This window comes from Emydura macquarii, unplaced genomic scaffold (assembly GCF_026122565.2).
Source record: "Emydura macquarii macquarii isolate MOO-44397 ecotype Brisbane River unplaced genomic scaffold, CSIRO-AGI_Emac_v2 contig_212, whole genome shotgun sequence".
Classification (NCBI taxonomy): domain Eukaryota; kingdom Metazoa; phylum Chordata; order Testudines; family Chelidae; genus Emydura; species Emydura macquarii.
Genome location: NW_027130349.1, coordinates 6,369,855 through 6,396,880, shown reverse-complemented (window position 1 = coordinate 6,396,880; position 27,026 = coordinate 6,369,855). Strand labels below are relative to the sequence as shown.

Below are 27,026 nucleotides of genomic sequence, written 5' to 3'. Positions count from 1 at the left end.
CAGGAGGGGACTCAATGTACCAAGTGCAAAAATAATTGGGCACTGAAGTTTTCCATCATATTACTATATGTTTTGTGTGCCTTGCTAACAATAACAGTAGCCATTCTGGGATACAAAGGTATGTACCATATTTATCACAGTGTTTCACTTTCAGACAGGAAACCAAACCAGAGTTCCAAGTATTAGAAAGAGATGGAGAGGAGAATGGATTTATTTTATTTTCAGCTTTAAGATTATTGCAGAATGAAACTTCTATGTTAACATGATTCATTGTACATTTGGGATAGTCTACACTAGACAAACTTTGCAGTTTCTCTCTCAACCAGCTATAAAGCTCTGGCATTAGATCAGAGATTGGTTGATTTTAAAAAATATATATATAATTAAGTTACCAGTTTTTGGTATGAAAGAGTATTAATTTGGAGACCCAAGGACTTCAGGAGGGCTCCACATGGGTACCAGCATCCACCCCTAGAATTCATCTTGTGTAAGGGAGGGGCCAGGAATGGTATCACTTAATATATTAATATTTAGAGTATGTCTATACTGACGGTGCAAAGTCGCCGCCACAAGATCGATCTTTCTGGATCGATTGAGCAGTCAGTGTAGACCCACTCAATCGATCAGGAAGTCAACTGAATAAAACCACCCCCTCAAGTAGCGTAGCGCTGCATTGACAGGAATGCAGTTCCCATCGGCACAGTGCAGTGAAGACGGCGTGCAGAAGGGAAGCACAGTAGTCGACGGGAGTTACACAAGCTCTGCGTAGCTTGCGTAACTCCTGTCGACTGCCGCCAAATCGCCAAGTAAGTGTAGACCAGGGCTTAGTATTTTTTATCTGTGGAGTTCAAAAGTATAATGAATATTGTTCTTAGTGATCTGGAAGAGGCAGTAAATGGTGTGGTGCCAAAACTGATGAATTACTTATTTTGATAAGCCAACTCTAAGAAATATTTTGAAGACTGAGGAAATTCTGAAGAATCAAACAATGCTGAGCAACGTGTTGCCCAAGAAAATTATATATATATGAGTAGAAATTAATGTACACTGAAAAGAACAGTTTGTGATATTCAGTTCAGCTATAATCATCAAAAAATATAGGCATCATTCTGGACAGATCAATGCAAACATCTGCTCATTTTGAAGTATTGGTTAGGAAAATAAGCAAATTAAAAGCTTGGCTATATTAAGAAAGGGACACGATCCTGAAAATATTACAATAGGACTATATACACTCCCCCTCTCTTTGCTTTGTGCTTTGTTCACCTCACCTCAAAAAGGAAATAGTAGAAATAGAAAAGAGGCAGAGAAAGGCAGCAAAGATAATTTAGAGGCTTGGGAGGACTTCTGTATGGGAAAAGTTTAAAACGATCAGGACTGGCTAGAGAGAAGATTCCCTAAGAGGAGACATGATATTGGTGTATTGACTTATGGATGTAAATAAAGGACAGTTGGGTGCTCCCATTTACCCTTTAGTATAATACAAGAACAAAAGGGAACTTAATAAATTAAAAAACGTATTTACAACAGAAAACACTTTTTGGCACAACTTATAACTAACCCATGGAACTCTTTGCCACAAGATGTTGAAACCAAAAAACTGACTCAGTTTCAATCAATAATTAGATATTTGTAAGGATAAGAATATCCCCCGTTACATTAGCTGGATAAAAACAGAGCCAGACCCTTAGCAAGTTAAGTTGGCATAGATCAATTTACACCAGTAGAGGATCTGACCCTTATATGGGATATCGGTCCTCCATGTTAAACCAGCCACTAACTGCCTGGGTTCAGAAGTTTCCATGTTGTTTGGCATGTTATTGCATAACTGTCTTTTCTGGGGTCTTACATCCTCATTTGAAGAATCTGACACCGCTCACTGTTAGAGACAGTGTACCAGTTGGACCCTTGATTCATGGATTCCAAGGCCAGAAGGGACCACTGATCATATAGTCAGACTTCCTGTATAACTCAGGCCATAGAACTCCCCAAAAATGTTTCCTTTAAAACTACCACATATCTTTCAAAAAACATCCAATCTTGACTTAAAAATTGCCACTGATGGAGAATCCACCACTTGGTAAGTTGTTCCAGTGGCCCATTACCTTCACAGTTAAAAATGTGCATCTTATTCATAGCCTAAATTTGTCTAGCTTCAACTTCCCGCCATCAAATCTTGTTATACCTTTGTGTACTAGACAAAAGAGCCTATTATCAAATATTTCTTTCCCATATAGAGATTTATAAACTGTGATCAAGTCACCCCTTAACCTTCTCTTCGTTAAGCTAAATAGATAGAGCTCTTAGAGTCTTTCACTAAAGGCATCTGAACTGACCTGCTATGTCAATTCCTTTGTTCCTTCATGAAACTCTGAATGGGAATAAGCAAACAAGAAGACCCTTACTTGAGTGTCTCTCACTCTTCCTAACCCTACACTTTCAGGTTTCTCTAACCACATGCCTCCAGCGCTGTCTTTCTTCCTCTCCTCAAGGCCCTCCTCTCTCTTTCTACTTCCTAGCTACATTCTATTATGCACTTCCATGTATGACTACAACCATTTATGTGTTATCTTCTTTCCATCTCTGTAACACTCACCAGGATTTTTCATTAGCATCACTGAGAGGAATTTCTTAGCCCATTGCCACAAGGAAAAAAACCCGGGGGTTGTGTGAAGATGCACATCTCATTAATTCATCATAAGGCACATTGGGGCTCACCCAACCCAGTTTCAGGGGAGGGAATCATGGTATTGGCCCAGAGTCCCTGGTCTGTCCAGCACTCCTCTCAACTTCCTGCTTCTCAACTCTCTTGTTCTGAATGCCTCCCTGTCCCTCCTGTCTCCCATGTTGATGTTTTCATTGTGAAGGTTGAGCATCAATGCATGTTTCTTACAGTTCTATCTGTTCCATTGCATTTCAGAAGACACTGACATCTTGAGTTAAATTTATCTTTTGAGTAACTCCACTGAAGTGAATGGACTTACACTGGCGATGAATTTGGCCTTTTGTCCTCATATTTACATCCTGTGCACTGGTCAGCTAGCTTTTATACAAACCCTTCTGATCACTGGAATCAGAAGAAATACCAGTTTGCTAGGAAAATATTATGATATTTGATACCCAAATGAATTGTTGTGATACTTTTGTTTATTTGTTTCTAAGCAGTTAGGCCTTAAATCTTGGACACAAAAGAAAAGTGAAATACATTTTTACAACAGTCTCCTCTACCTCAGAGTTCAGTTTCTCCTTTCTATGGTGATATTACAATGAAAGACAGAATTTTGCTAGCATCAAGAATTCTTCCAATCTGTTCACTAAGGTTCCATTAAAACTGTCTCCAATAGCTGATGATTTATATTAATAATGCCCAAAGCTGTTTTTAAGACTTTCAGTTTCTTACCTGGTACTTAACTATTCTATGTAATTTCAAAAAGTCAGCTACTAATTAATGGATTAAATTTGGTTGGCAAGAAAAATAACTCTATGGGAGACAAAATAAACATAGAATAAATCTCCAAATTAGTTGCAAAATTTGTATAACAAACTGTAGAAAGCTGACACCAAAACAGGAATTAAATATCAAGATCTGCAAAGGATTGCAAGATAAGTTTTCTATTCATTTCCCTTCAGAATGAAACTTGAATTCTTTCTGTTGTTAAAAGCATTAATAAAACAGGGGCCTTGGTTTTCCAGATGTTTTCTTAAGGAAATTAAATGCAAAAGTATGTAGTTAAGATTCTTCTAGCACCAGTCAATGTAAAATTAATCTATTTAAGGTTAATGATAATACTCTAGCTCACTGCATGGTAAAGGGAGTGGGAGAAGTAAACATTCTTTGAGTATCAGCCTTAAATTTGAATTTCTGGTTATTGTATAGTTTGTGGTAGACCTTTATATTACAGCTTGTAGTTTTAGGTTTGTGACCAACACACACAGCAACTCATCTATTGCTTGGTCCTTCTGCCACTGTAACCCAACTCCCTGGGATGGGGTACTTGTTCATGCTTCTTGTCTGAGACTGAGAGCAGGGAGTAGGATCCAGACACTCTCTCTCCTTCAGCAACTGAATACAGGATTTGCTTCTCTTAAGGTACATCTGAAAAATTGCCCATAGAGCAGTGATCTTAACAAAAATGAAGTTTATTAAAGACAGAGAAAATGGAATTAAAACAAAAGAAATGGTTTGCTTAACATAGCTGAGTTTACACTTTTTCATCAGCTACACTAGATAAAAGTAGTCACAGCTTAATCATGAAGTAAATAGCTAACATCTTACTGCCCTCTTTTGTTCTCTTGTGAGCATCATGCTGCATTATACAGCAAAATTGCTCACACACACACACAGACTTTAGACTCATGCATTTTCTAGGAGCTGGACCATTGAGGATATAAAGACTCTTTAATGAGGATCAACAGCCATCTTTCAAAGGCTTAAGGACCTAGCTCAGACACGGCTACCTTGGCTGGTTGTATGTAGTTTCGATAAGGCCTCTCATCATTCCCTTCAAGAAATTTTTTTTGGCAAAAAATATGAATTATGGGCAGGTCTCCAGATTGTCCATCAAGAGGTTATTAGAATCATTTTTGTAAGTTACACTTAATGTGCTAGACTGTCAAATTTCTCAAAAGTAGATAACTGTTTTCTGATTAAAGTTACAAATCCAAAAACTTTAGCATCTCAGAAACTAGCTGGTTTTCCTACTATGCTCTGGCCCCATTATGCTGCCCACATGGCATAAGTGGGCCAAAAAGCAATTACATTTCCCTAGCAAGTATATAACCAGCATGTTATAGCTTATGACACACTCTACGGCCCCTCCCCCCAGTGTAAGGGTATCATATCAGGGTAAGGAAGGGGCATGGCTGGAGCATTCTGCACTCAGGCATTCCCTGGTTGGCCAATGGTCTCTTGGGGTGTTATAGTCAGTCTGCAGAAATTAAAGTAGACTCCACATCTCTCTATTGTACTCCACGCTGGCATGAAACCAGACCTAGAATCTACCTGCTGGAATTGTAACCGCCTGCCTTGCAGCCTCCCCACTCTGCTGCACCCAGGCTAGTTTTACAGCTCTCTGAAGATTTGACTTCCACCAATTCCTTGAGGCCACAATGGAGTATAACATGTACCAACATTTGAGCCTAAACTATTTTAACATCCCAAATATTCTCCAGCATTTTTCAGCAATATTAAAGTTACTCTTGGTGAAATTCTGTGCCTGTGCCTCTAAGAGGGGGAAGGAGGATATGGTGACTGTCAGGCTGTCTGGAGTAGCTCCCGAATGTGCATGCCAGCTTCAGGGCAGACTGTTACAAACCCGGGCACAAACCCCAGATTGGTTGTGTTCTATAATTAGATTTCACCAACCAAATATCAAGTGTGAACTCCTCAAACCCTGTAACAGCCTTGACATGGAGTCACAGACAATCCGTTTAGGAATTCAAATTTGTCTTTCCACCCAGACAAGCTTGTCTCTGTGATAGATGATCCCTTACATCAAATATCACAACAATATTTAGGTTATTCCCAGTCCCAGTCACTTATCCCAGCTCAATCATACCTTAGATATCTCAAGACCAATCCTGTAATACACTAACTAAAGATTCAGCCCTCAGTGCTGAAAGAACAGGTTTAGGACTATTTAGAAAGACTGGACATACACAAGTCCATGGTGCTGGATACAATATATCCGAGGGTGCTGAGGGAGTTGGCTGATGTGATTGCAGAGCCATTGGCCATTATCTTTGAAAACTCGTGGCGATTGGGGGAGGTCCCAGTTGATTGGAAAAAGGCAAATATAGTGCCCATCTTCAAAAAAATGGAAGAAGGAGGATCCGGGGAACTACAGACCAGTCAGCCTCATCTCAGGCCCCGGAAAAATCATGGAGCAGGTCCTCAAGGAATCCATTTTGAGGCACTTGGAAGAGAGGAAGATGATCAGGAATAGTCAGCATGGATTCACCAAGGGCAAGTCATGCCTGACCAACCTAATTGCCTTCTATGATGAGATGACTGACTCTGTGGATGTGGGGAAAGCAGTGGGGAAAAAAAGAGAGTTATTTACCAGGTTAAAGCAAGTAACACACACACAAACGAGTTACAGTTGTAGGTTCAAAAAGTAAAGCTGCTGCTGTTATATGCAAGCTCTATGTGTCTGCAGCTTGGGGATCCCTTGCTTAAGCTTAGAAATACTGTCTTCTCCAAATTCCAGGTAGCATAGTGATACAGTTCCATCTGGTCAGGGATTTTTATTCCCTTCCCCCAGAGTTCAAACTGTGATGGGACAAGTATTTGTGTGGGGAGAGCAATCAACAAAGTCTTTTATACACTGATGTTCCACAATGGTTCATCTGGTGTCTATAGACCTCCTAATGCTGAGCAGGAGACAATACCTCTTGCAGTAAACTAGTATTTCAGATTTGGTAAGGCGTCTCTCCTAACTGGGGTGGGTTCCAATTTCAGAGCAATACATAAATATGACCTTATAACATGGGATACAGAGAGATTAATGCACACAGCAACTCACAGGCATTTCATAAAGTCCAAACACTAAACACATTCTTATAAACATAAGGTCTGATTTAACAATGCTAACACACAAGTGAGCCAGACAGGTTTCCAGCTACGCTTTTTGTCAGTGTTCAGTGAGGCCTAGGGGCCTTGGCATGAACCGGCACCTGGTCTTTCAGCATCAGTGGCTTTAAGCCACCTCTGCATCCTCCTGATCCTGGGCTGCTCCTGGGTAATTTAGACAGCACTGAGGGCTGGTCTTCAGGCCTCAGTCTGGCCAGTATCTCCATAGCACTGCATGCTATGGCTCTGGGCTTGACACAGCTGGCCCTTTCTGCTCCCTATAGAGGCACTGGTATGCCTTGGATGCCAGGGCTTGCAAGAGGGACTTAGGAAGAGAACCTTGCAGCTGTCTTCCACAGTGTCTGAACCAGGGGAATTTTTCACCAGCCAGAATTGAGAATTTTAGAGCTCTTTCACACTACTTCTACCGTTTTACCTGGCTCAAAAAGGCTAGAGAGAAGGTAAAGATTTCACCCATTGTCTTTACATATCAAGGGCCTAATTTACCACCACATTACATCTGTTTTACATGTGTGTAACTCAACTGAAATCTGTCACCTGGGGTTATTAATAACAATATATATTATAGCTGAAAGAATGTTAAAAATTATGTATTTTTGGGGCCCAAACCTGCAAGTGCTCCAGACATAGCTTTTCCACAGATTTTAGGAAGAGTTCTACATATAGTAGTTAGCACACTTATTAAAGGCAGTGCTTTGTTTTCTTTCTGCGTTTTATTCAGTTTAGATAATGAAAATAGGCTAGATTGCTCTACTCTTATTTCTTGCCAGTTTCACTTCCCAGCTCATAGGCTACCACTTCAGGGGAATGTAATAATCCACATAAACAGCATTTGAAATTTTAAAAAAAAAGAAAAAACTATCAGGGAAACATTTATTTCTATTGTTATAAAGACAGTGTAAAACCTTGTTTTTACAAAGTTTAAATTTGAAGTCTACATTGAGTTGATAGTGTCCCTTTAAACAATGAAAGTGCTAACATTAACACTAATACATGTTCCTTCTCCAAATACAGCAGTATTGTATAATATATAGAAAAATAAGTTATTGGCCGTGGCTTAACGAGAACCATAAATGACGTGATAATGCCGCCCAGTAAGGCCTTGATTCAAACAAAGTATTTAAAGCACGTGCTTCAGTTCCATTGAAGTCAGTAGACTTATGCACCTCCTTAAAGGCTTTGGTGAACTGAGGCTTCAGTCTTGAAGAGGGACAGAGAAATAAAAAATCCACCCTCACTTGATTTAGAAGGCACATAATATGCAGCATTTCTCTGCATTTGAAAAAGTATCTTAATAATCAGAATGCTTAATGGAACATTTGTGTTATTTTTTAGAAAATCCTTGCCAAGGCAGAAGATATTGACAAACATTTTCTGCTTAAAACTTTTTATTTTTTTAGGAATTATGTGGTGCCACACCCATATTTAAATTAGTTTTTCCTTCTGTGAGGGTTTCCTCCCTTTTCTCTTCTAGCATTCTAGGTCAGGAAATATGCAGTGCAATAGTGGATTTCTCTTCCGGGTTCCTGAAAAATTCAGAATGACATAAGTTAGGAATAAGGACAAAAAAAGCCCAGCTGTATTCTGTTACAGTGAATGTTAGTTCTGGATCCCTGTCAGCCTAGATCTTGTATTCAGTAGGCCAGCTACCCTCATCTCAGCCATGAAATGCAGAACTCTGCACCCTGGTTCTATTTTTGTGTTTGTTTTGTTTTTTATACACACACACCCTGGAGTTTGTGTAGCTGGCTCAATAGCATCATGCAAAGGAGAAAAAAAGCAGCTTTCCACCAAAAAATGTTCAAGTTCCTTAAAAAACCTTGGGGCCTGTGATAGGGCAGTGGTGGGTGGAGGTTGCCCCCATAATTCCTCGGGTGGTGCAGATCATCTCTGCCCAGAGGCTCAGTAATCAGGGTAAAGAGGGAACCTTCTGGCCTTAGCTGTGATTTGAGTACACAGACACCAAACTGAAAATGGGTTGGGACTTGAAGGTCAAGGCTGAATCTAGCTTCTGAAGCATTCAGTTTCCTCCCTTGCTTGTTACAATTCAGAAATACATATCAAACGATTTGAGCCTTCTGGACTCTTCATTTCTGGCTCTCTCCTTCTTCCATACCTATATTGTTGCCATGAAAAGCAACAGAATGTATATTTGCCAGAAAAACAACTCAAACCTCATCAAGCCAAGAGCAAATCGGGAACAGCCATACATCCAGGCTTGGCTGAATATGACTATAGTTTAAACCCTTGCATATCAGAATTATTTTAAAACCATTGTTTAATTGAATGCCCTTATGTTGTTATCAAGAGATTTCAAAGCTGTCACTTTTCAAAAGGCATTATTTTAGAACAAAAACAACAAGAGTCCTGTAGCATTTTAAAGACTAACAAATTTCTGCGGGCATAAGCTTTCGTGGGCTGCAACCCACTTCATCAGATGCAAGACAAAGTGGGTTGCAGCCCACGAAAGCTTATGCCCACAGAAATTTGTTAGTCTTTAAGGTGCTACAGGACTCTCGTTGTTTTTGCTGTATACAGACTAACACAGCTACCCCTCTGGAATATTTTAGAACCGCACCTTATATATGAACCTCAGCCTCTAGGATGCAGTTTATAATAATTAAAAGGATCAGAAAATTATTTGGTCCATTTAAATGGAAATGGCCCACAGGAGAGTAAGAGGAAGTTTGCTGTCAGCGAGGTAACAAGCCTTAAGCATGTAGTGTACCTTCATTAGACAGAGGCACCTTTAGCAGTTAAATATTATAAAAACTAATTGATTAAAGAGGAAGACTCAAAGAGCAATCTCCATTCATGAGATTAATCTGTTTATTATTACAAGAAATATTGGGTCCAAGCCTAGTGGTTAACTTCCTATCAGAGTGCAAGTTGGTATGAGCAGAAAAGAACACACCAGTCTGAAAATCTGCAGTGTGCTCTAACTCTGGAGTTAAGTAGAAAGCAAGGTAATTGTTTATTTTTTTAAGTATTTTCTATGCTTGACCCTAATTATTTTGTAGTTTTTCATTATTCACTACATTCTTGTTTATTGTTCTTCTATATGACTTGTTATAAAAATCTCATTATTTACACCATATCTCATAGTTGGAATTTCACACAATGATATCTACACCAATTATAAATGTAAATGCTTGTTAACACACTGTTCTCAATTTTCCAGTTGTCGAGAAAATGGACAATGTTACAGGTGGAATGGAAACATCCCACAGAAGATACACTGAGAAACTCACAGAAGTGGAGAGTGGTCTGAAGAAATTAGGTAATCGCCACATAACCAAAAGCCAGATAAGTCACGTCCCTGTGTGGTGTTATTATGGGAGATACATCAGTGGACAAAAGTTGATCTGGTCCCCACAGATCTGTCTGATGAACAGGTGGCCAAGGCATGTGCATATCCATTCCATCTTACATTTTTGTTCCCTATTCAGGACAGCTCTTAAGCACATTCTGAAGTCCCACTGAAATAATGTTGAAATAAATGGGACATCAGGATGTGCTTAGCAGCTGTCCTGAAGGGAATTGTTTTTCTCAATCAGAGCCATACAGTGATGCAAACATGGATGGACAAAAGAAGAGACTCTTGAAAACAAAAGTCTTCATCCACCCAGTTATCTTTGAGTTAATGTTGTTTAGGAGATAAATTCCAAATCTGGATTCCATGCCAAGAGATATTCAAACAGTAGCATATGCTTAACCCTCACCTCAGAGGCAAAAATATAACTTGTATAAAGCGCATCTCTTCAGTCATCAGTGCTTAAAGTGTGCTGAGTGGAAATAGATCACAGACCCAGGAAATAAGATTTCTAAAAAACAAGCCAGGTCGCTGAAGGGCACACAATTTTAAAACTGCCTGCAGGGGAACCCCCTCTGGTTGGCTGCAGGAAGCAGCAGAGCTCTCCCCGTTCCTTCAGCAACCCAACATCATTTGCACAGAATGTGGATCCCCCCACATGATATCACGCTCCCAACTTTGCAGAAAGGAGGAGATAAATGGTGTGGAAAGAATTTTCTTCACTGTGAATTTCCAGCCTTTTTCCTCTACACCACTGAAATGGAAGCTCCAGGTATTTAGAAATAATTTTTTTAATACTTGAAATAAGTTGTTAGTTGTTTTATAGGGAGACAAGGTGAGTGAGGTAATATCTTTTATTGGACTAACTTCTCTTGAAGACAGGGTCAAGCATTCAAGCAACACGGAAATCTTCTTCATGTCTGGGAAAGGTACTCACATTGTCACTGCTAAATACAAGGTTGAACATACTTATGCTAAACTAAGACACATTCAAGGTGAAGTGGCTCAGTAACACCCCTGTCATCATAGGACAAGGTGCGATTAGAGGGTTATGGATTGTTGTAACAAGCCATAAATCCAGTGTCTTTATTAAGGCCATGATTTTTAGTGTCTAGCAGAGTTATGAATTTAAGCTCCCAGGCTCATCTTTTGAAAGTGTTGTGCAGGTTTATTTTGAGGATGAGGACTGATTGGTCAAATATAGAGTGATCACTTTGTGAAAAATGTTCAACCACAGGCGATGTGGTATTTTTGTCTTTTATTATTTTCCTGTGTGAGTTCATTAGAGGGCATAATGATTGTCTGTTTTCATCTACATGGTTGTTATTGGGGCATTTAGTGCCTTGGATGAGGTACATCACATGTTGCTATAGGCATGTGTAGGGTCCATGGATCTTGAAAGGTTTTATAGATACTGACAATATATTAATTGAGGTGCATATTGCTAGGGAAGCTGTTTAGCTTGCAGTTCAGTCATAAAAAAAATTCTAATGGCTACTCAGTAAAAGGTGTCCATAAACTGTATGTTAATGATATCATTCAATGACCTGTGTTAGCAGTAGTGAATTCATAGGAAGAGAATGTTACAACTAAAAGCATATACGGCCTTCTGTTATTCTGTGATATAAATTAACCATAGTCTGGAACTTTTGTGATCCAATTCATTTCTAAGCATTGTTTATACTCTGTAGTATGTATGGTATGGGCCAGATCTACGGGGTGCTTAGCACTATCAGTTCCTATTTAAGTCAGCTCCAATTGTGGAAGTTAAAAAAAAATGGGGGCAATATGTGTGGGGCATATTAGCAAGGGGGCACTAGGAGAGAACTTGGGGAAGTTGGGTCATGGTGGGGGCTGACATGGAGAAAATATGAGGGTCACATGGTTTACTGATCATCATGGTGGCACCTCCTGGTGGCCCCAGCTGGGGATTACCTCTCAACCAGAGCCTTTGGTTGATCACTCTGTCTCTCTCCTTCTGGACTCAATTGCTCCCTCTTGGTTACCCAGGGTGCTCCCTCTTCACCAGTGGCTGGTAAGGAAACCCAGGCCCACTGTAACCGGGCGTCACCAATGCTGTCCTGCTTCCACTGCTGCTGCACTCACAAAGTCACTCAGAAACCCTGGGGTTCAGTAACCACTGGTGCAGTTTTATTTACAAGTTGTGCTCCCACCACATTTTCCCATACACAGCTTGCCCTTTTAGCATCTACGCCCAAGAGGGAAGAGCCATTGCTCTGCTTCCACTCTCTGGCACCCTCCCTCTGGCTCCCTTCCTCTCAGTCCTTTATGCAGCCCCAGGCTAATTGGGCTGGCCGTTGTCTCTGGTTCTCTAAAGAGGTCTGGTTTTCTCCAGCCAGCTCCAATTTACCTCCCTAAATGGGAGCTGGCATGACAGAGGGCTGACTTAGCAGTTCTTGCTCAGCACCCTGTCACACCCACGCTCTACTCCAGGTTCCAGCCCAGGGACCATATGTCTAGCAACCACAGTCTATGCAATCCCAGACCTTGGTGCTGTTTGACTGAACTGCTTCCCACCTTTTTTCTTTAGCTCTGGGCCCCCTGTGTGTTACCATTGGAGCTTCCTCTGCGCCGTGTCATTATTTCACGCTTTCTGGGCTCTTGCCAAAGTCTATAGTCCAAGGCAGAATCCCAGGGCTTACTCTCACCCTAGACCTCCTCCTTGTCTCTTGCCAACACCGCTTCTCTCTAGGATGTGACTACAGAATTCCTTCCTGAAGCCCCCTTCTTACTTGCCACTTCCTGGTGTTAGACCAGCTCACCCTGGCCCTGCCCAGCTGGGTTTCATCAGTTAGACCAGAGGTGGGCAAAATCCAACCCATCTAACATTTCTGTCCAGCCCGCCATGCAGGGGCGAAAGCAGGCCCACCCAATCCGTTGCTTCTGTTGCCAACTCTCTGCTTAAACTACCCTGGAGCATCAGGCAGCTTTCGGCCAGTCACTACCTGAACTTCCAGCTCCCGGTCATGTGGCCGGAAAAGGGAAGTCCAGGAAGCGACCGGCTGAGAATCACTAAGCTGCCCAACGCTCCAGTTGCCAAGGTAACTGGAGCATCGGGCAGCTTAGTTTCTCAGCCGGTTGCTTCCCAAACTTCCTGCTTCTGGTCACATAGCCGGAAACGGCCCAGGCCCATGACAACTTACCAAAATTCATGGAATGGCCCATCTGTGAAAATTATTGCCCACCCCTGAGTTAGACCTTATCAGCCCTGACTCTTCTCCAGGTGCAGCCATCACAGGGCTAATTGGTCCTTTTTACTTACTCAGGCCTTGTGTGGTGTAAACACCCCATCACAGTAAGACAGGTCATAGAGTTGTAGGAGCTTATGGGGGTATAGCTGGAGGCAGGCATGGTTAGCGATCAGCTCTGTGAGGAATTTGGGATATGTGTTACAGGTGAAAAATGGCACTTGAGTTGGGAGGATCCAGGATCCATGGTCTGTGTCCACAGCAGGTCATGGATAGTGGAGCACAAGCTAGTTATAGCTGCCACAGTTTGGCAACCTGGCAGTGCCCACTAGCTGGCAGCTCTGCAGGCGCTGGGTTTGAGCCTGCTGGGCCTTACACGCAAGGGCAGCAAGAACACTCCCAAATGAAAGAAAGCATGAACATCAACATTTCTTTCCTGGCCATGCACAGAAAGGGCCATCAGCTACTTACTTACCTATCCCCCTTCAACCTATTGTACTTGACTTAATCATCCAATCTTTTTTTCAGTACAGTAGCAGTACTAGACTACACCTATTTGCCATTCTTTTTAAAAGTTGATTTTTAAAATAAAGTAAAACAATCATGTTTAAATAAACATATATAAACAGTAATGACAATAGAACCATCATTCTATTCCCCTTGGCAAGACAAAGGGTCACATTCCATTGGCTTCAACAGCTGTTAAGTTCATGTACGTTTGGGGGGCGGAAGGCAGAATTAGACCCTACAGTATCTGTTTTTAGAAAAGTGACCACATAATGTTTCACCAACTGAATGCTTTAATTGCCTGACCACTCTTAGATAGAGCATATACAGTGCAGGAAAGAGGTTTGTTTTTTTTATATTGTGCTTTAAAACCAACCCCAAATCTAATGCTTTTTAAAATTTCCCTCTTTAATAGATGACCAAACTGGACAAAAAGATATGAGCACTAACAAAGAACTTTCTAGCTTCAGATCTGACATTCTGGCTCTTCGCCAGCAGCTTCAGGAAATTTCAGAGAAAACCACCAAAAACAAGGATACACTGGAGAAGCTACAAGATTCTGGAAATGTATTAGATGACAGGCAGAGCCAAATGAAAGGTGTCTTGGATAGCAATTCTTTCATGATCATCAGTGTCAATAAAACTCTCCAATCATACACTGGCTATATCAACAACCTCCAACAAGACACAAGTAACATCCAAACAAATTTGCAAAGCCAAATGCATTCTCATAATGTGGTCATCATGAATCTAAACAACTTAAATCTGACACAAGTTCAGCAAAGAAATTTTATCAGTGTTTTGCAGAGGTCTGTGGATGATACAAGTCAGGCTATCCAAAGAATCAAGAATGACTTTCAAAATCTGCAACAGGTTGTCCTTCAAGCACGAAAGGACACTGATTGGCTTAAGGAGAAAGTGCAAAATGTACAGATGTTAGCAGTCAACAACTCTGCACTGGCCAAAGCTAATAATGATACACTTGAAGACATGAATAGTCAACTTAGCTCATTCAGTGGGCAAATGGAGAACATCACCACAGTTGCACAAGCCAATGAACAAAATCTTAAGGATCTGCAGGAGCATCATAAAGATTATGAGAACAGAACTTCTGCCAAGTTTAGCCAGCTAGAAGAGCGCTTTCAGCTCTTTGAGACAGATATAGTCAATATCATTAGCAACATCAGTTATACTGCACATCATCTGCGGACACTGACTAGCAATCTCAATGAGGTCAGGACAATTTGTTCAGACACCTTAAGTAAACACACAGATGACCTGATTTTTATGAACAACACATTAGCCAATATTCGTTTAGATTCTACATCTCTCAGGATGCAACAAGATGTGATGAGATCAAGATTAGATACTGAAGTTGCCAATTTATCACTAATTATGGAAGAAATGAAGCTGGTAGATTCCAAACATGGTCAGCTCATCAGAAACTTCACAATACTGCAAGGTAAGCTGAATTTCAGTCTATACCTCAAGTTGTATCTCATAGCAAAATATAGGTTTGGCTTCTTTTAAATAAAACCAAAATACATCAACTTTTTTTTCTTATTATGGGCTAAATTCTCTCCCTCTGAACAAACCCTGATTGAGATGTTGTTTGTGAGGACATGGGGAGAAAGAACACTTCTTATGTTGTCCATGGAGCTGAAGCAAAGCAACTTTGTAACTGCTTAAGGTTGCAGTAGTTCTCAGAGCTCCTGCTGCCCTGTTCTGCAGGGTAAAGGCCCAGACGATTTGCACAATGGCGAATCTTCCATTCCTGCACCACCCACACACCGGGCTTGTCCTGCCCAGCTCTTGCTGTTGGCCTTGTGAAGGGCTTTGGCTGCTATTTGATGCCTTTGCAACCCCTTTAATGTGTTTGACAGTACCTCTTGTAACACAGGTGTTATCACTTACCAACCTTGGAATGTGCTGTAGGGGCTTTTGGCTTCTCCCTGCATAGTCGCCAAAGAAAAGGAACAGGTACCGTAGGTTAGCCTTTAATAAAATAATAATAATAATAATTAGTCTTTCACTGTATGAAAGTCCATTTTCCAGTTTATGCTGGCACAGAGATCTTACCTGTTCCGTTATCTAATCCTAAATCTGGGAGATGTAAATTTGGTTTAAATTTTTCTACCTAAGATTCCCATCCCTTCTTTACTGGCCTGAATTTGAGATGTTGTAAAAGAAGTTCTACATTTGTTAAATTTTATTCTGACTGTTGGGTCCACTTTTGATCTATCATCTAAAGTAAGCCGTAATAGATGTGGAGAGGGTGGAAACCTCAAGAAACCAATCCCTGCTAAGGAGGAAATAGCTGAAAAATACTAACTGGATCCGTCCCAGAGAGGTCACCCTTAGTGTAAAGCAGGTTACTATTTTGTTTTAAGCCAGCTGGGAGCAGGCTGAGAAGCATCCTGTTTCTTTTCATCAAAGGATACTTTATTTTCTCCAGAAATAAATATACACATAATGTTGTTGAGCTTTTGGGGTTTTTTAGTCTTCCAAGCCAAGTGTTCTTCTAAATGAAGTTAATACTCCATATTGCTGACCTGATTTGAACCAGGTAGTGGCAAGCCTTGAACCCTGATCACTAGGGTTGCCAATCCTCCAGGATTGTCCTGCAGTCTCCAGGAATTAAATATAAATCTTTAATTAAAGATGAAGTTATGTGATGAAACCTCCAGGAATACATCCAACCAAAATTGGCAACCCTACTTATTGCAGAAATAAAACCTTCTCTCGGAATAGAAAGCGATAGAAGCAAGGTCCATGATGCATGTGAGTCCAGAGTACCTTTCTTACCTGTCCCCATTTCACACGGAAGTAGGTGCCTCCATTTTCAGAGGCATGTTAGGAGTTTGTCCTTGATGGAGATTAAACGGGATAGATTTTGAAAATAAATAAAAATTTACTAAGACGTGCTTATCTGTGAACAAAATCCAAACCTGCTTTAAAGATCAAATATAGAAGACCCCTCCCTCTCACTACTTTCTCTTCTCTGGCTATGACTGGAGCTCTGTCCTTCTATAACTATCCAATAGGTAAGTAGCTTTCTGCTAGTCTTTCCATTAACCCTCCATTGGTCTTATTTCTCAGTCATCCATCCCAAGATTCTCAGATATCCCATAGCTCCCTCATTTCCACCTTTCATCATCCAGCTCTCCTGTGGATCACTTTGTCTGCTTCTTGTTTCATAATAAACATGTGGTGCAATAACTCTCAAGCCTCTCTGATTTTGTGGGGCATTCTGCTTTTGGGCTTTCTCCTTTTTTGTTCCATTATCCCAAAATGTCACTGCTAAATCCCGTGCAGTTTCCACATCAAGACAGCACTGTTTTTTCTGACTACATGCTGCTGTTAGAGTGAAAGGAGAGTGAAAGAAAGGAAAAGTGAAAGGACAAGATGAGAAAGAAGAGAGAATTAGGGGAAAATCATGCAGTAAGCCTCATATTTCAGGGGCAATGATCTACAGTGGCTTTGGGAGGCACCTATTAAAAATTGAGAGGTCCTCACCTTTAATCCCTGCACAGTTCTGCCTCACCCATATCACAGATCTCATTTCCTTATACTCCATCCTCTCCCCCACACACACAACTGCTTACCTCCTCAAAAGTGCCCTCTTAAACATTTCTTTTGCCACCTCTTTCCACTCTTGCCTTTACACCTTCTTCCATGCTACTCCTTAAAATTAAAAATTCATTGTTGTGTCCCAAACAGCCACTCTTTCTCTTCATTCAAATCCCTTCTTACGGCTGCCATGAAGCCCATCAATGTCAATCCACCAAAGACAAAAAAAATACATAACACAACATTTAGAAAACAAATGATAACTGTATCAGTTTGAGAGCTGAGGTTCATTGATCATCTAGGGTACTGATCATCTGGAATCTAACTTAAATTACAAGGCCTATCTGGCAGGGTCCATGTTTTCTTCTGTGTCTTGTATAGCATCAAGTGCCTTGAGGAGGCTCAATAAATAATAATATATAACTAATGATTGTGAAGAAATTCACCTACTTTTTCTAAACCTCCTGTATTTTTACATTGCCTACTCAAGTAGCTTTGGGCTTTATTACTGCTTGTAGTATATTGAATGTCCAACATTTTTAATCTCAGGTATATTGAACACTCTTTCTGTTTTTTGTTTCCTTCTGCATGTTTAAATTGTTTCAGGCCCTCCAGGTCCAAGGGGACCTAAAGGTGACAGGGGACCCCAAGGGCCTCTTGGTCCCACTGGCCTAAAAGGGCAAAAGGGAGAAAAAGGTGAGCCAGGGCCACCAGGACCTGCTGGTGAAAAGGGCCCAGTTGGGCCAATCGGGCCACCAGGAGAAAAAGGTGGGAAAGGTTCAAGAGGATCACCTGGCTCCAAAGGTCAGAGAGGTTCTACTGGGAAGACTGGTCTGCCAGGGCCTAATGGAGACCCGGGACCACCAGGACCCCCTGGCAAAGATGGTCCTCCGGGTCCACAGGGTCCACCTGGATTTCAAGGACTGCAAGGAACTGTTGGAGAGCCAGGGGTACCTGGACCTCGAGGATTGCCTGGTCTGCCTGGCATACCAGGGATGCCTGGGCCACCTGGGCCACCAGGTCCAGGAATGCCTATGGCACTACAAAGTGAGCCAACATCAACACCTGAGGCTAACGGTAAGCTATCTACTCACCCACCTACTTTTCTACTTACATGTTCATCTGCCCAACTAGGTATTTTTAGTGCACCTACCACCAGGATAGTGGACTAATGTTAATCCCTGTTAGCTTTTGCTTATGTGCATCAGTTCTCAAAGAGTCTTAGTGTGGAACTCAGTCTCACCTAGCAAAGTTGTGTCTGCTTGATTTGTTTCGACTGCTGTGGAAGTGGATTAAAATGCCTCATCTCTAAGGAGATGGCAGCAATGCAATGAGTAGTGAGCAGTTCCCTGGGCCTGCAGTTTAAGCTGTATTCTGCATTCCGGTGCAGACTTCTGATATGTGCCTTTTATTGGCTCAGCATCTAAGTATTTCAGATACCAGGCACGAGGACAGTTTAAAACCCCAAGTTTAACAGCAGGGTTTCATGTCACAGGTTGTTCTGCTCACTGGAAGAACTTTACAGAAAAATGTTACTACTTTTCATCCGAAAGAGAGATTTTTGAAGATGCAAAAGTTTTCTGTGATGAGACGTCCTCACACCTGGTTATCATAAACAACAAAGAGGAGCAGGTAAATAACATCACCTGCTTGTCTGAAAGCCATAACATTTGAAGGTATTTTGAGTCTGGAAACCACATGGCAATAGGGAAGCTGAGAACATCATGGATTCATGTGGTGAAATGAACACACTGATTTATCCCATTCAGAATGCTGTACTCTCATGTCTGCTCAGCACTTATTGTTCATAGGAGCAACACAGGAGGCAATGGGCCTGATCCAGAAAGTGCTGAGCACCTGCCACTTCCAGTAAATTCAGTGGGAGTTGTCGGTGTCCAGCACCTTTCAGAATCAGGCCAGTTGTTAGCAGCAGATTATCTGAAACACATTTTTCTTCCATGTTGCAAATAGTTATTTTTAAATTCAGTCTTTTAAGATAGACAACTTAAGCCTTTATTGTGATCTTCTATAGGGAGAGCAGCAATAATTAATAACAATCAGACCTTACATCATGATGTGGTATAATTGTTTGGTAGCCAAACATGCCCCTGCCATGCAATAGTGGCGCAATAAAGTATAACTGCTTTGTTTTCTTAATTAAAAAAAAACTATTGGCTGTGGACTTGCCAGTTTTCACAAGAAGTTCTTATTCATAGACAAATAGTGCCATTAAGTCTAGTGGGACTCCTTGTGTAAGTTAAGGTTGCAGAACCAGGCACTAAAATTACAGCTGCATAAACGTTCCATAATCATTTGTACATTAGCAGTGATGACCCCTCATAAAACAGGAGTAGTAGTGATTGGTTCTGGAGAGAACCACATACCATCTAGGATGTTGTTATAAACTAAGGTCTATCTTTGTGGGGAGAAAGGGAAGGAAGGAAGTTCCAGCCAGCGAGGGAACCCCGTAGGAGAGAGCATTCTTCAATGACAAGAGGGGAAAATAATTACCAAAGTCCCCACTGATACTGCAGTTACCATCAGATGTGTTAGCAGCACACACACACAGGAGAGAGAACAAAGGAGGGTCAAACTCAAAATTAGAAGGAATAGGTAATCAACAAGGAAGCGAGGTGGGGGAGCTTGGAGAATGGGAAGGAGAAGAACACTGTTCTTATTCTGTCTTCAAAAAGCAAAATATACACAAAACAAGGAATTGTTGCATTCATGGATTTCTTTCACTCACAGCAATGGATAAAAAGACAGATTGCTGGAAAAGGCAACTTCTGGATTGGGCTCACAGATTCAGAGCAAGAGAATGAGTGGAGATGGCTGGATGGAACCTTACCAGAGTACACGTATGTGTTGAAAAGAACCATATTGTTTATACTCTGCAGAGTGCTACTGTTCTAGCCGCCACTTCACTAGAGATCTGCAGTATCTACAGATGATCTGCAGATCAGAGAGTTACTGGATGCCAGTGAAGCAATACTTGATCTGGCAGTGTCGTTAAATGTTGTTTTTCCCACCCACTCCTCCTTTCTCTATGCACAAGGCTTTATTTCCTTGCCAGAAGGAAAATGGAAAATTGAATACTGAATGAAAGAATCATATAACCACACAGCATGATACTGCTTGCCAATGTTTTTACAAAATGGGGGTGGAAAGCCCAGACAACTTTTTGGTCTTGGTTTAAATTTTCCTCATTTGCATTACAACTGGCCATAAATAGAGAGCTCATTCTTATTGAAAAATAGCTATTAGATAAAAGTCAAACCCAGGTGCAAGGTAGTAAACAGAAGGAGAAGGTATAAAGCAAGGAGGTCCAAACTTTGGTGAGCTCAGGGCTGCATTGGCAAGTGGCCAGGAATCCAACGAATGCACCTAATTTGTATTAAATGGACCAGGTTGCAGCCACCTTAATTTTTAATACAGTGGTATGGACCACAGAGACTATAACTCTCAGCATACGGCACACCAGAAAAACAGGCTAAATCCATTGTATTTGTTATAAATGATTTGCAGGTCTCTAATTGGTGGCCACTTTTCATGAGGAACATGGAAAAAAAGACCTGTTTTGGGTAAATCCTGTCATAATACTTTCTCTCAACTCCAGATGGCTACAGCAAACCAGTGGCCTGTGTCACTGAAGCCATTATTTTCAATAGAGTTCTCTTGTGCTATACTTTTTAGGTGTCCTCTAGTGACCTCAGAACTGTCAGTCACTGATTCATTATTTCTGGAAGTATTTGTTCCTTCCCAGATGCTGTCAGACCCTCTGTATCAGGCAGGGAATGTTCTTTTGCTGCATATGGCACCATTTCAGCCAACAACCACAAGCTTCTGTTCAGCAACCTGTTTCTTTAAGAAAAGAGCTTTTAAGTTTTGAGATTGGAAGCACATCTCCTTTATTAAATGAAAACAGAATCGAGAGACTTTTGTTCCACCAAGCAAGGGCACTAAGTACGGTGTCAAGTTTTACTATCAAGGTTACTGGCCTCCAAATAAAGCCAACTTTTGAAAACTCCGTATGAGTCTGAAAATTCATTTCCCATCCAAATTGAGGTCTGAAAGATAGATAAATTCCTGCTTTGCAGCTTGAGAGGCCTATCACAATCAAAACAGGGTTCTGAGTTTCTGTGCAATTACAGGTGCCTATTTTGCCACCTTTCTCTTCTATGTCCCTTTTGTGTTCTTATTAGCAGGCAAGGTATTGAAATATACAAGAATCTCACAGGAAGAATCTTGGATGTTTCAGTACCATCTGTTGGTAAGAATGAAGTAGACGGACAGGATGATGCAATGTGCATATGGCACAGGCCTGCCAACAGGGTGGGGCAAAGGGGACAATTGCCCAGGGGCTCGGGGATTTTAAGGAGGCCTGTCAATTTTAAAAGGGGCCCAAGCCATGAGCGGTGGGGTGAAAACTTTCCCTTGGGGAGGCTGGCTCCCCATCCCGCCTCGTCCGCCTGTAGAACCCGCCTACAGTCCATCCCCACTCCACCCCAGGCCCCACCCTCACCACCACGTTCCTCTCCACCAGCCCACCTCCCTGCTTGACCCCCATCCTATCTTCCACACACCCTCCTTTCCCCGCTTGACCTCCCAACAGCTGCATACCCTCTCCTCGCTCAGTCCCCCTGCCATCGCTCGCCACGTGCATCCCTCCTCTCCTTCCCCGCTTGCCTCCCCACCGCTGCTTGCTGCATCCCTCCTCCACCCCACCACACTCAGCCCCTCCAGCTGTCTCTCGCCGCCTGGGGGAAGGGGAAACGTGGAAGGAGGGGGATCGAGTGATGGGGGAGAGGGATGCGGTGGTGAGCGAGCTGACTGAGCAGGGAGGGGACATGGCCAGGGGTGGGAGGGGCAGGGCTGCAGGCAGAAGGGGTGGGGCTAGACTGTTCTGTCCTGGGGCCCAGAATTCCTGTTGGCAGGCCTGATATGGGATGTTCTCTCATCACACTTGTGTGTACATCCACAAACCAAAATAGCACTCATTGGTTTAATTTTAGGTTTTGAGCCTTGACAGCCTTAGACTGAGCAGATTCCCTTCTCTGCAGCACATCTGTTTTCCATTTTCAATAAGAGTAATGTATTGTTTGTTGAAGAGTGTATTTCCAGGTCAGAGCAGGTCTCGGAATGTTTTTTGCTAATCTCTTCTGTTGTGCATGGAAAATTATCATGTGGTGCTGCATTGTAAAATAACATCTACTTCTTATTTTGTTGAAAGAAACTGGAAAAGTGGGCAACCTGATAACTGGAGCACTGGACAAGGGCCAGGGGAAGATTGTGCTGGGTTAATCTCTGCTGGGCTCTGGAATGACTTTCACTGTGGAGATGTTAACAGTTTTATTTGTGAAAAAGACATGGACAAAGGTAAGCTGGGTGTTCAATTAAAAGAGTTTCAACATATCCACAAAGAGTCAGGATTGCATAGTTTGGACAGAGGAGATCTGTATATATATTGTGTCCAGGCAGAGGCTGTGGAGCTGCTTTACAAGGAGGATGGGCCTCTCACAAATGAGAACTCAACATAGATCTAGCCCAAGATGCATGAAAAGTCCCTGCTGCTGGGAAGTGTTTGGCAATTGCTGGGCCTCTCTCCTTAAACACCCACCTGCCCACTCTGACTGCTGGAAGGGAGTGTGGGCCTTGTCCAGGTTCTCTAGCAGACAGCTCCATTTTACATAATGGCAGGTGGGCCGGGTGGAATCACAGACTGCCTGTTTGACTGAGAAGTCACATAAGTACTACAGAGTCTCTTTCTAGGTCTAGGAATGCACTCACAGTAGAACCCCCTGGTGCCCCAGAGCTGCTTAGGGCTGTGCTCCACAATTATTACTAGAGCTCAGATTTGGCCTATAATAGTTTTGTTCTGATGATTGCATTGTTTAAAGAAGTTATTTTACAGCCTGCCCAGAAATATTGTTGTTTAAATTAATGCTTTTTTCAGATTTTTTTTTTTTTTTTTTTTTGGGCCATGAATGCCTGGCTGTTATGATTGTCAATACAGTACATAGGTAGAATTTCATAGGATTTGGTTTTGGATACTGGCTCTTAGGTAAAGTCCACAAAAAATATATACACTCTCCAGGTGCATAATCCACATCTCTGAGTGTACCCTGAGGAATTGCATGTGCACGGAGTTCTTTTTTCTTCCTAGATAAATATGTCTGATATTAGTAGAACTTTAGGTTTTGAAAATATTAATTGTTGGAGGTGTACAATATCTGAATATGGGTCATATTTTAAAAAGTTGGATCACTTGATGATTACCTGTTCTGTTCATTCCCTGTGAAGCACCTGAGTTCGGCCACTGTCAGAAGACAGGATACTGGGCTAGATGGACCATTGGTTTGACTCAGCATGGCTGTTCTTATGATCTTATGTACTTAAGTTACATTCCTTGAAAACCAAGCCTCATATATTGATAGAATTTTCCAAGATACTTGAATTCAATAAACTTCCTTGCTGATAATTTATTTTACCTTTGCAAGCTTTTCACCTATGTTCCCTCTTTCTCTCTCTCTCACTGTAGCCTAGGCATCTGGATTATAACAGGCTGTAAATTTACAGACACACATACTAAAAAAATCCTATGGGACTTCATCATCTAACAAAATTGAAAAGGAAGCACTGAAAACTGGTTTAGTGAAAAAAAAGAATTCAGCAACAACTCGTCTTCACCATCTTGAGATTATTCAAGGATTTTGAATCCATAGCACAATGCATTTATTGGAAATGCAGTTGGACTGAATCAGTTACATACTTTTGTCAACCAGTAACAATACAAGTGTACTAGTTTTGTCTGCAGGAACATGGAATATATCAGTCTAAGTAAGACTCTTGGTCATTCAGCTATAGGAAATACATATAAAGCTACAGTGTAAACAGTACTTTAATTTTGCTAAAATCTCAAATGTAGGAAAATTATACAGAAACACACATATAGTATATAGATTTTATATAAATATATATATAGTCAAGTTCTTATCAATAATATGGAATATACTTTTAAGAGCTTTTAAAACTTTGTATTTTTGTACAAAATATTTGCTTTTTACAATTGTTCTTTTTTATTGTCTTTTTTAAAAATATATTTATATAGTACGCAGGGGCCAAAGAAACCAGTAAAGATACTAATAATAATTCAGGCTGTTGTCAGACTTAGCTATATTCAGCTATAGAAAAATATTTTCCAGTTTAAAAAATGTGTTTTCCCAAATGAACCACTCTGGCTAAATAACTTTGAAGCTGATTTTAGATAGTATTTTCAGTATTTTTATGCAAGGTCTAGTCTGTGTGTGTAATAGTTAAGTAGACCAGAGACTAGATATTCATGATGGCTGTAATCACAGCCAATGATCCATCAATGCACTGCTGTACTATATGGGTCGTGTTAACACAAGACACCACAACACCTGCCTTAATTTCCTCCTTCCCTCTCTGTTTACGGAAAAATATCAGAAGTAAATCACTCCCTTTTTAAAATGATTTTTAAAATGTTTTCATTATTCCTCTTAGTTATTAAAAAGCAGGTTTTAGGTGTTCTGCTATAACAAGTGCTGCTTACACTGAAAGGCAAACTAAGAAGACATTAAAAGACATTTATAAAACAGAAACAAAAATGTGAGCATACTGAAATGTGTTTTTTTTTAAGCTGGATTTTAAAATGTGGTAATAAAACATTATGTACTCAGAAAGGTCAGATCAACCTGCATTTCTCTAAAATGTTTTACTGTAAATTAATCTCATGACTTCTTTGTCTCAACCCTTCCCTGCCAAAATAACTAGAAAATTAAGTATGCTACCACCAGAAGTTAGTATGTTTAATGGATGATATCACTATCCAACCCACTTCCTCCATGTCCCGCAAGAGCTGTTGCCGAGACAGCAGCGGCACTGCATATCGTAAACAAAAAATAAACAGTTAAAGTTTATTAGCAGAATCCATGTGATTTGGTTTCTATTTTGTGTATTCTCTGTGTGGTCACATACTACTCTGTCATGTATGTCCTTTTGGACCCTTTTGGAAGAGAGTTGTTTTTTTACTGCCTCCTGACCTCCAGTTTACCTTGGCTGAGTATAGATAAGCCTGTTGAAATATTCCAGCTCTGCTAGAAGGAGACAAGGTTTTTGTACTTTGTATTTTCAGGCATTGCTTATAAGTGTAACCAATTAAAACTCCTTGTCTTACTGTCACTAGAGCTCCCAGGGCCTACATTCCATACCCTCTCAAAAGTTCATCCTCCTATTTCTTAAGTCAATTATAATTTATTCCAAGAAAGTACCTGGAAAGTGAAATGCAGAAATCCATAGTGTACATAATGGGTATGAAAAATTAACATAACAGCAAAATCCATAATTAAAAGCCATTTCAGAAGCAATGCTTTTCCTAGAACGTTAGATTTCCTGAGGGATTTTCTTTTTGTCATGTATTGAATAACAATCAAATGATCTATGAATATTATATGGTACTTTATATATACAAAAGTGTATAAATATAGAGTATTGCCATGTTTAAATATATATTTATACAATATCTATGGGGATAACATTAGCACAGTATCTTTAGACAGACAGGTGCAATATTAATACTCTGCACTGTGGTAGGGTCTTCCATCCAAACCTACAAATATTAATGAATGAAGCCTCACAGCATCCCTGTGGTTTAGAGCAGTGGTTCTCAACCAGGGTACATGTACCCCTGAGGGTATGCAAAGGTCTTCCAGGGGGTACATCAACTCATCTAGATATTTGCCTAGTTTTACAACAGGCTACAGAAAAAGCACTAACAAAGTCAGTACAAACTAAAATTTCCTACAGACAATGACTTGTTTATACTGCACTATACACTGAAATGTAAGTACAATATTTATATTCCAATTGATTTGTTTTATAATTATATGGTAAAAATAAGAAAGTAAGCAATTTTTCATTAATAGCCCGCTGTGACACTTTTGTATTTTTATGTCTGATTTTGTAAGGAAATAGTTTTTAAGTGAAGTGAAACTTGATGGTACGCAAGACAAATCAGCCTCCTGAAAGGGGTACAGTAGTCTGGAAAGGTTGAGAGCCATTGGTTTAGAGAAGTATTAATATCTCCATTATACTGACTAGAATAGGTAGGCTTCATTCTGACTTCACACCAGCATAACATTATAGATTTAAATGGAGTTGCTCTTGACTTCCACTGGTGTGACTGAGAGACAAACAGGGCTCATAGCTATACTAGTCTAGAACCCAAATCTCTTGGCCTGGGCCTGGGCCAATTTACCGCAAGGCCGTCTTTCATCTCCTGCGATAGCGGACAGACTGCCTCTTTTTAAAAGGATGGATTTTTCCCATAACATTAGTGTTACAATGCTCTTCAAATGAAGGTACACTTCAGTAAGTGATCCTCCCGAGACCAATTTTCTTCCATTCAGGGAGGTTTCCCATGCAGAGACTACCAGAAGCTTAGAATAGTGAGTTGAGTTAATTTAATGTTGTTGAATAATAACTATTGTATGAAGAATGCAGATGCTGTTTGGATGGAGATTACATTTAGGAGCATTCCTCATTACCCATGTCTGAGTCAGAAACAGCGCAGGCCTGATTCTCAGTTATCCTGACTCACATCCTCAAACATATTTAGTGCCTAGCTTGCATTTATTTCAAAGGGAGTTAGGTATTTAAATACCTTTGAGGATCTGGTTCTCTGTTCCTGCACTGGAGCAGAGATGGATTCAGGGGGTGGCTTTAAGTAACTGCCCTCTGCAGGCACAACTTTTAGGGTATGTTTACACTGCTGAGGCTGCGCAGATCGATGCAGCGGGATCAATTGAATGGGCTG

At 40.9% G+C, this 27,026-nt stretch overlaps 1 protein-coding gene across 1 annotated transcript; it reads left to right on the top strand.

Annotated features, from left to right (window-relative positions):
* Positions 1–25,142, top strand: COLEC12 (collectin subfamily member 12). The gene is made up of 8 exons (XM_067546946.1): positions 1–118; positions 9,774–9,872; positions 14,037–15,083; positions 17,798–18,268; positions 18,687–18,823; positions 19,940–20,049; positions 22,422–22,567; positions 23,730–25,142. Exons 2-8 carry the CDS (start codon positions 9,785–9,787, stop codon positions 23,732–23,734), a joined length of 2,004 nt encoding a protein of 667 aa, XP_067403047.1. The 5' UTR covers positions 1–118; positions 9,774–9,784; the 3' UTR covers positions 23,735–25,142.
* Positions 25,143–27,026: the final 1,884 nt, after the last annotated feature.

Coding starts and splice junctions, on each gene's coding strand:
- COLEC12 (XM_067546946.1), top strand. CDS start 9,785: ATGGACAATGTTACAGGTGGAATGGAAACATCCCACAGAAGATACACT. Junction 18,269..18,686: donor ATCAACACCTGAGGCTAACG/GTAAGCTATCTA, acceptor TTCATGTCACAG/GTTGTTCTGCTCACTGGAAG. Junction 18,824..19,939: donor TAAACAACAAAGAGGAGCAG/GTAAATAACATC, acceptor TTTCACTCACAG/CAATGGATAAAAAGACAGAT.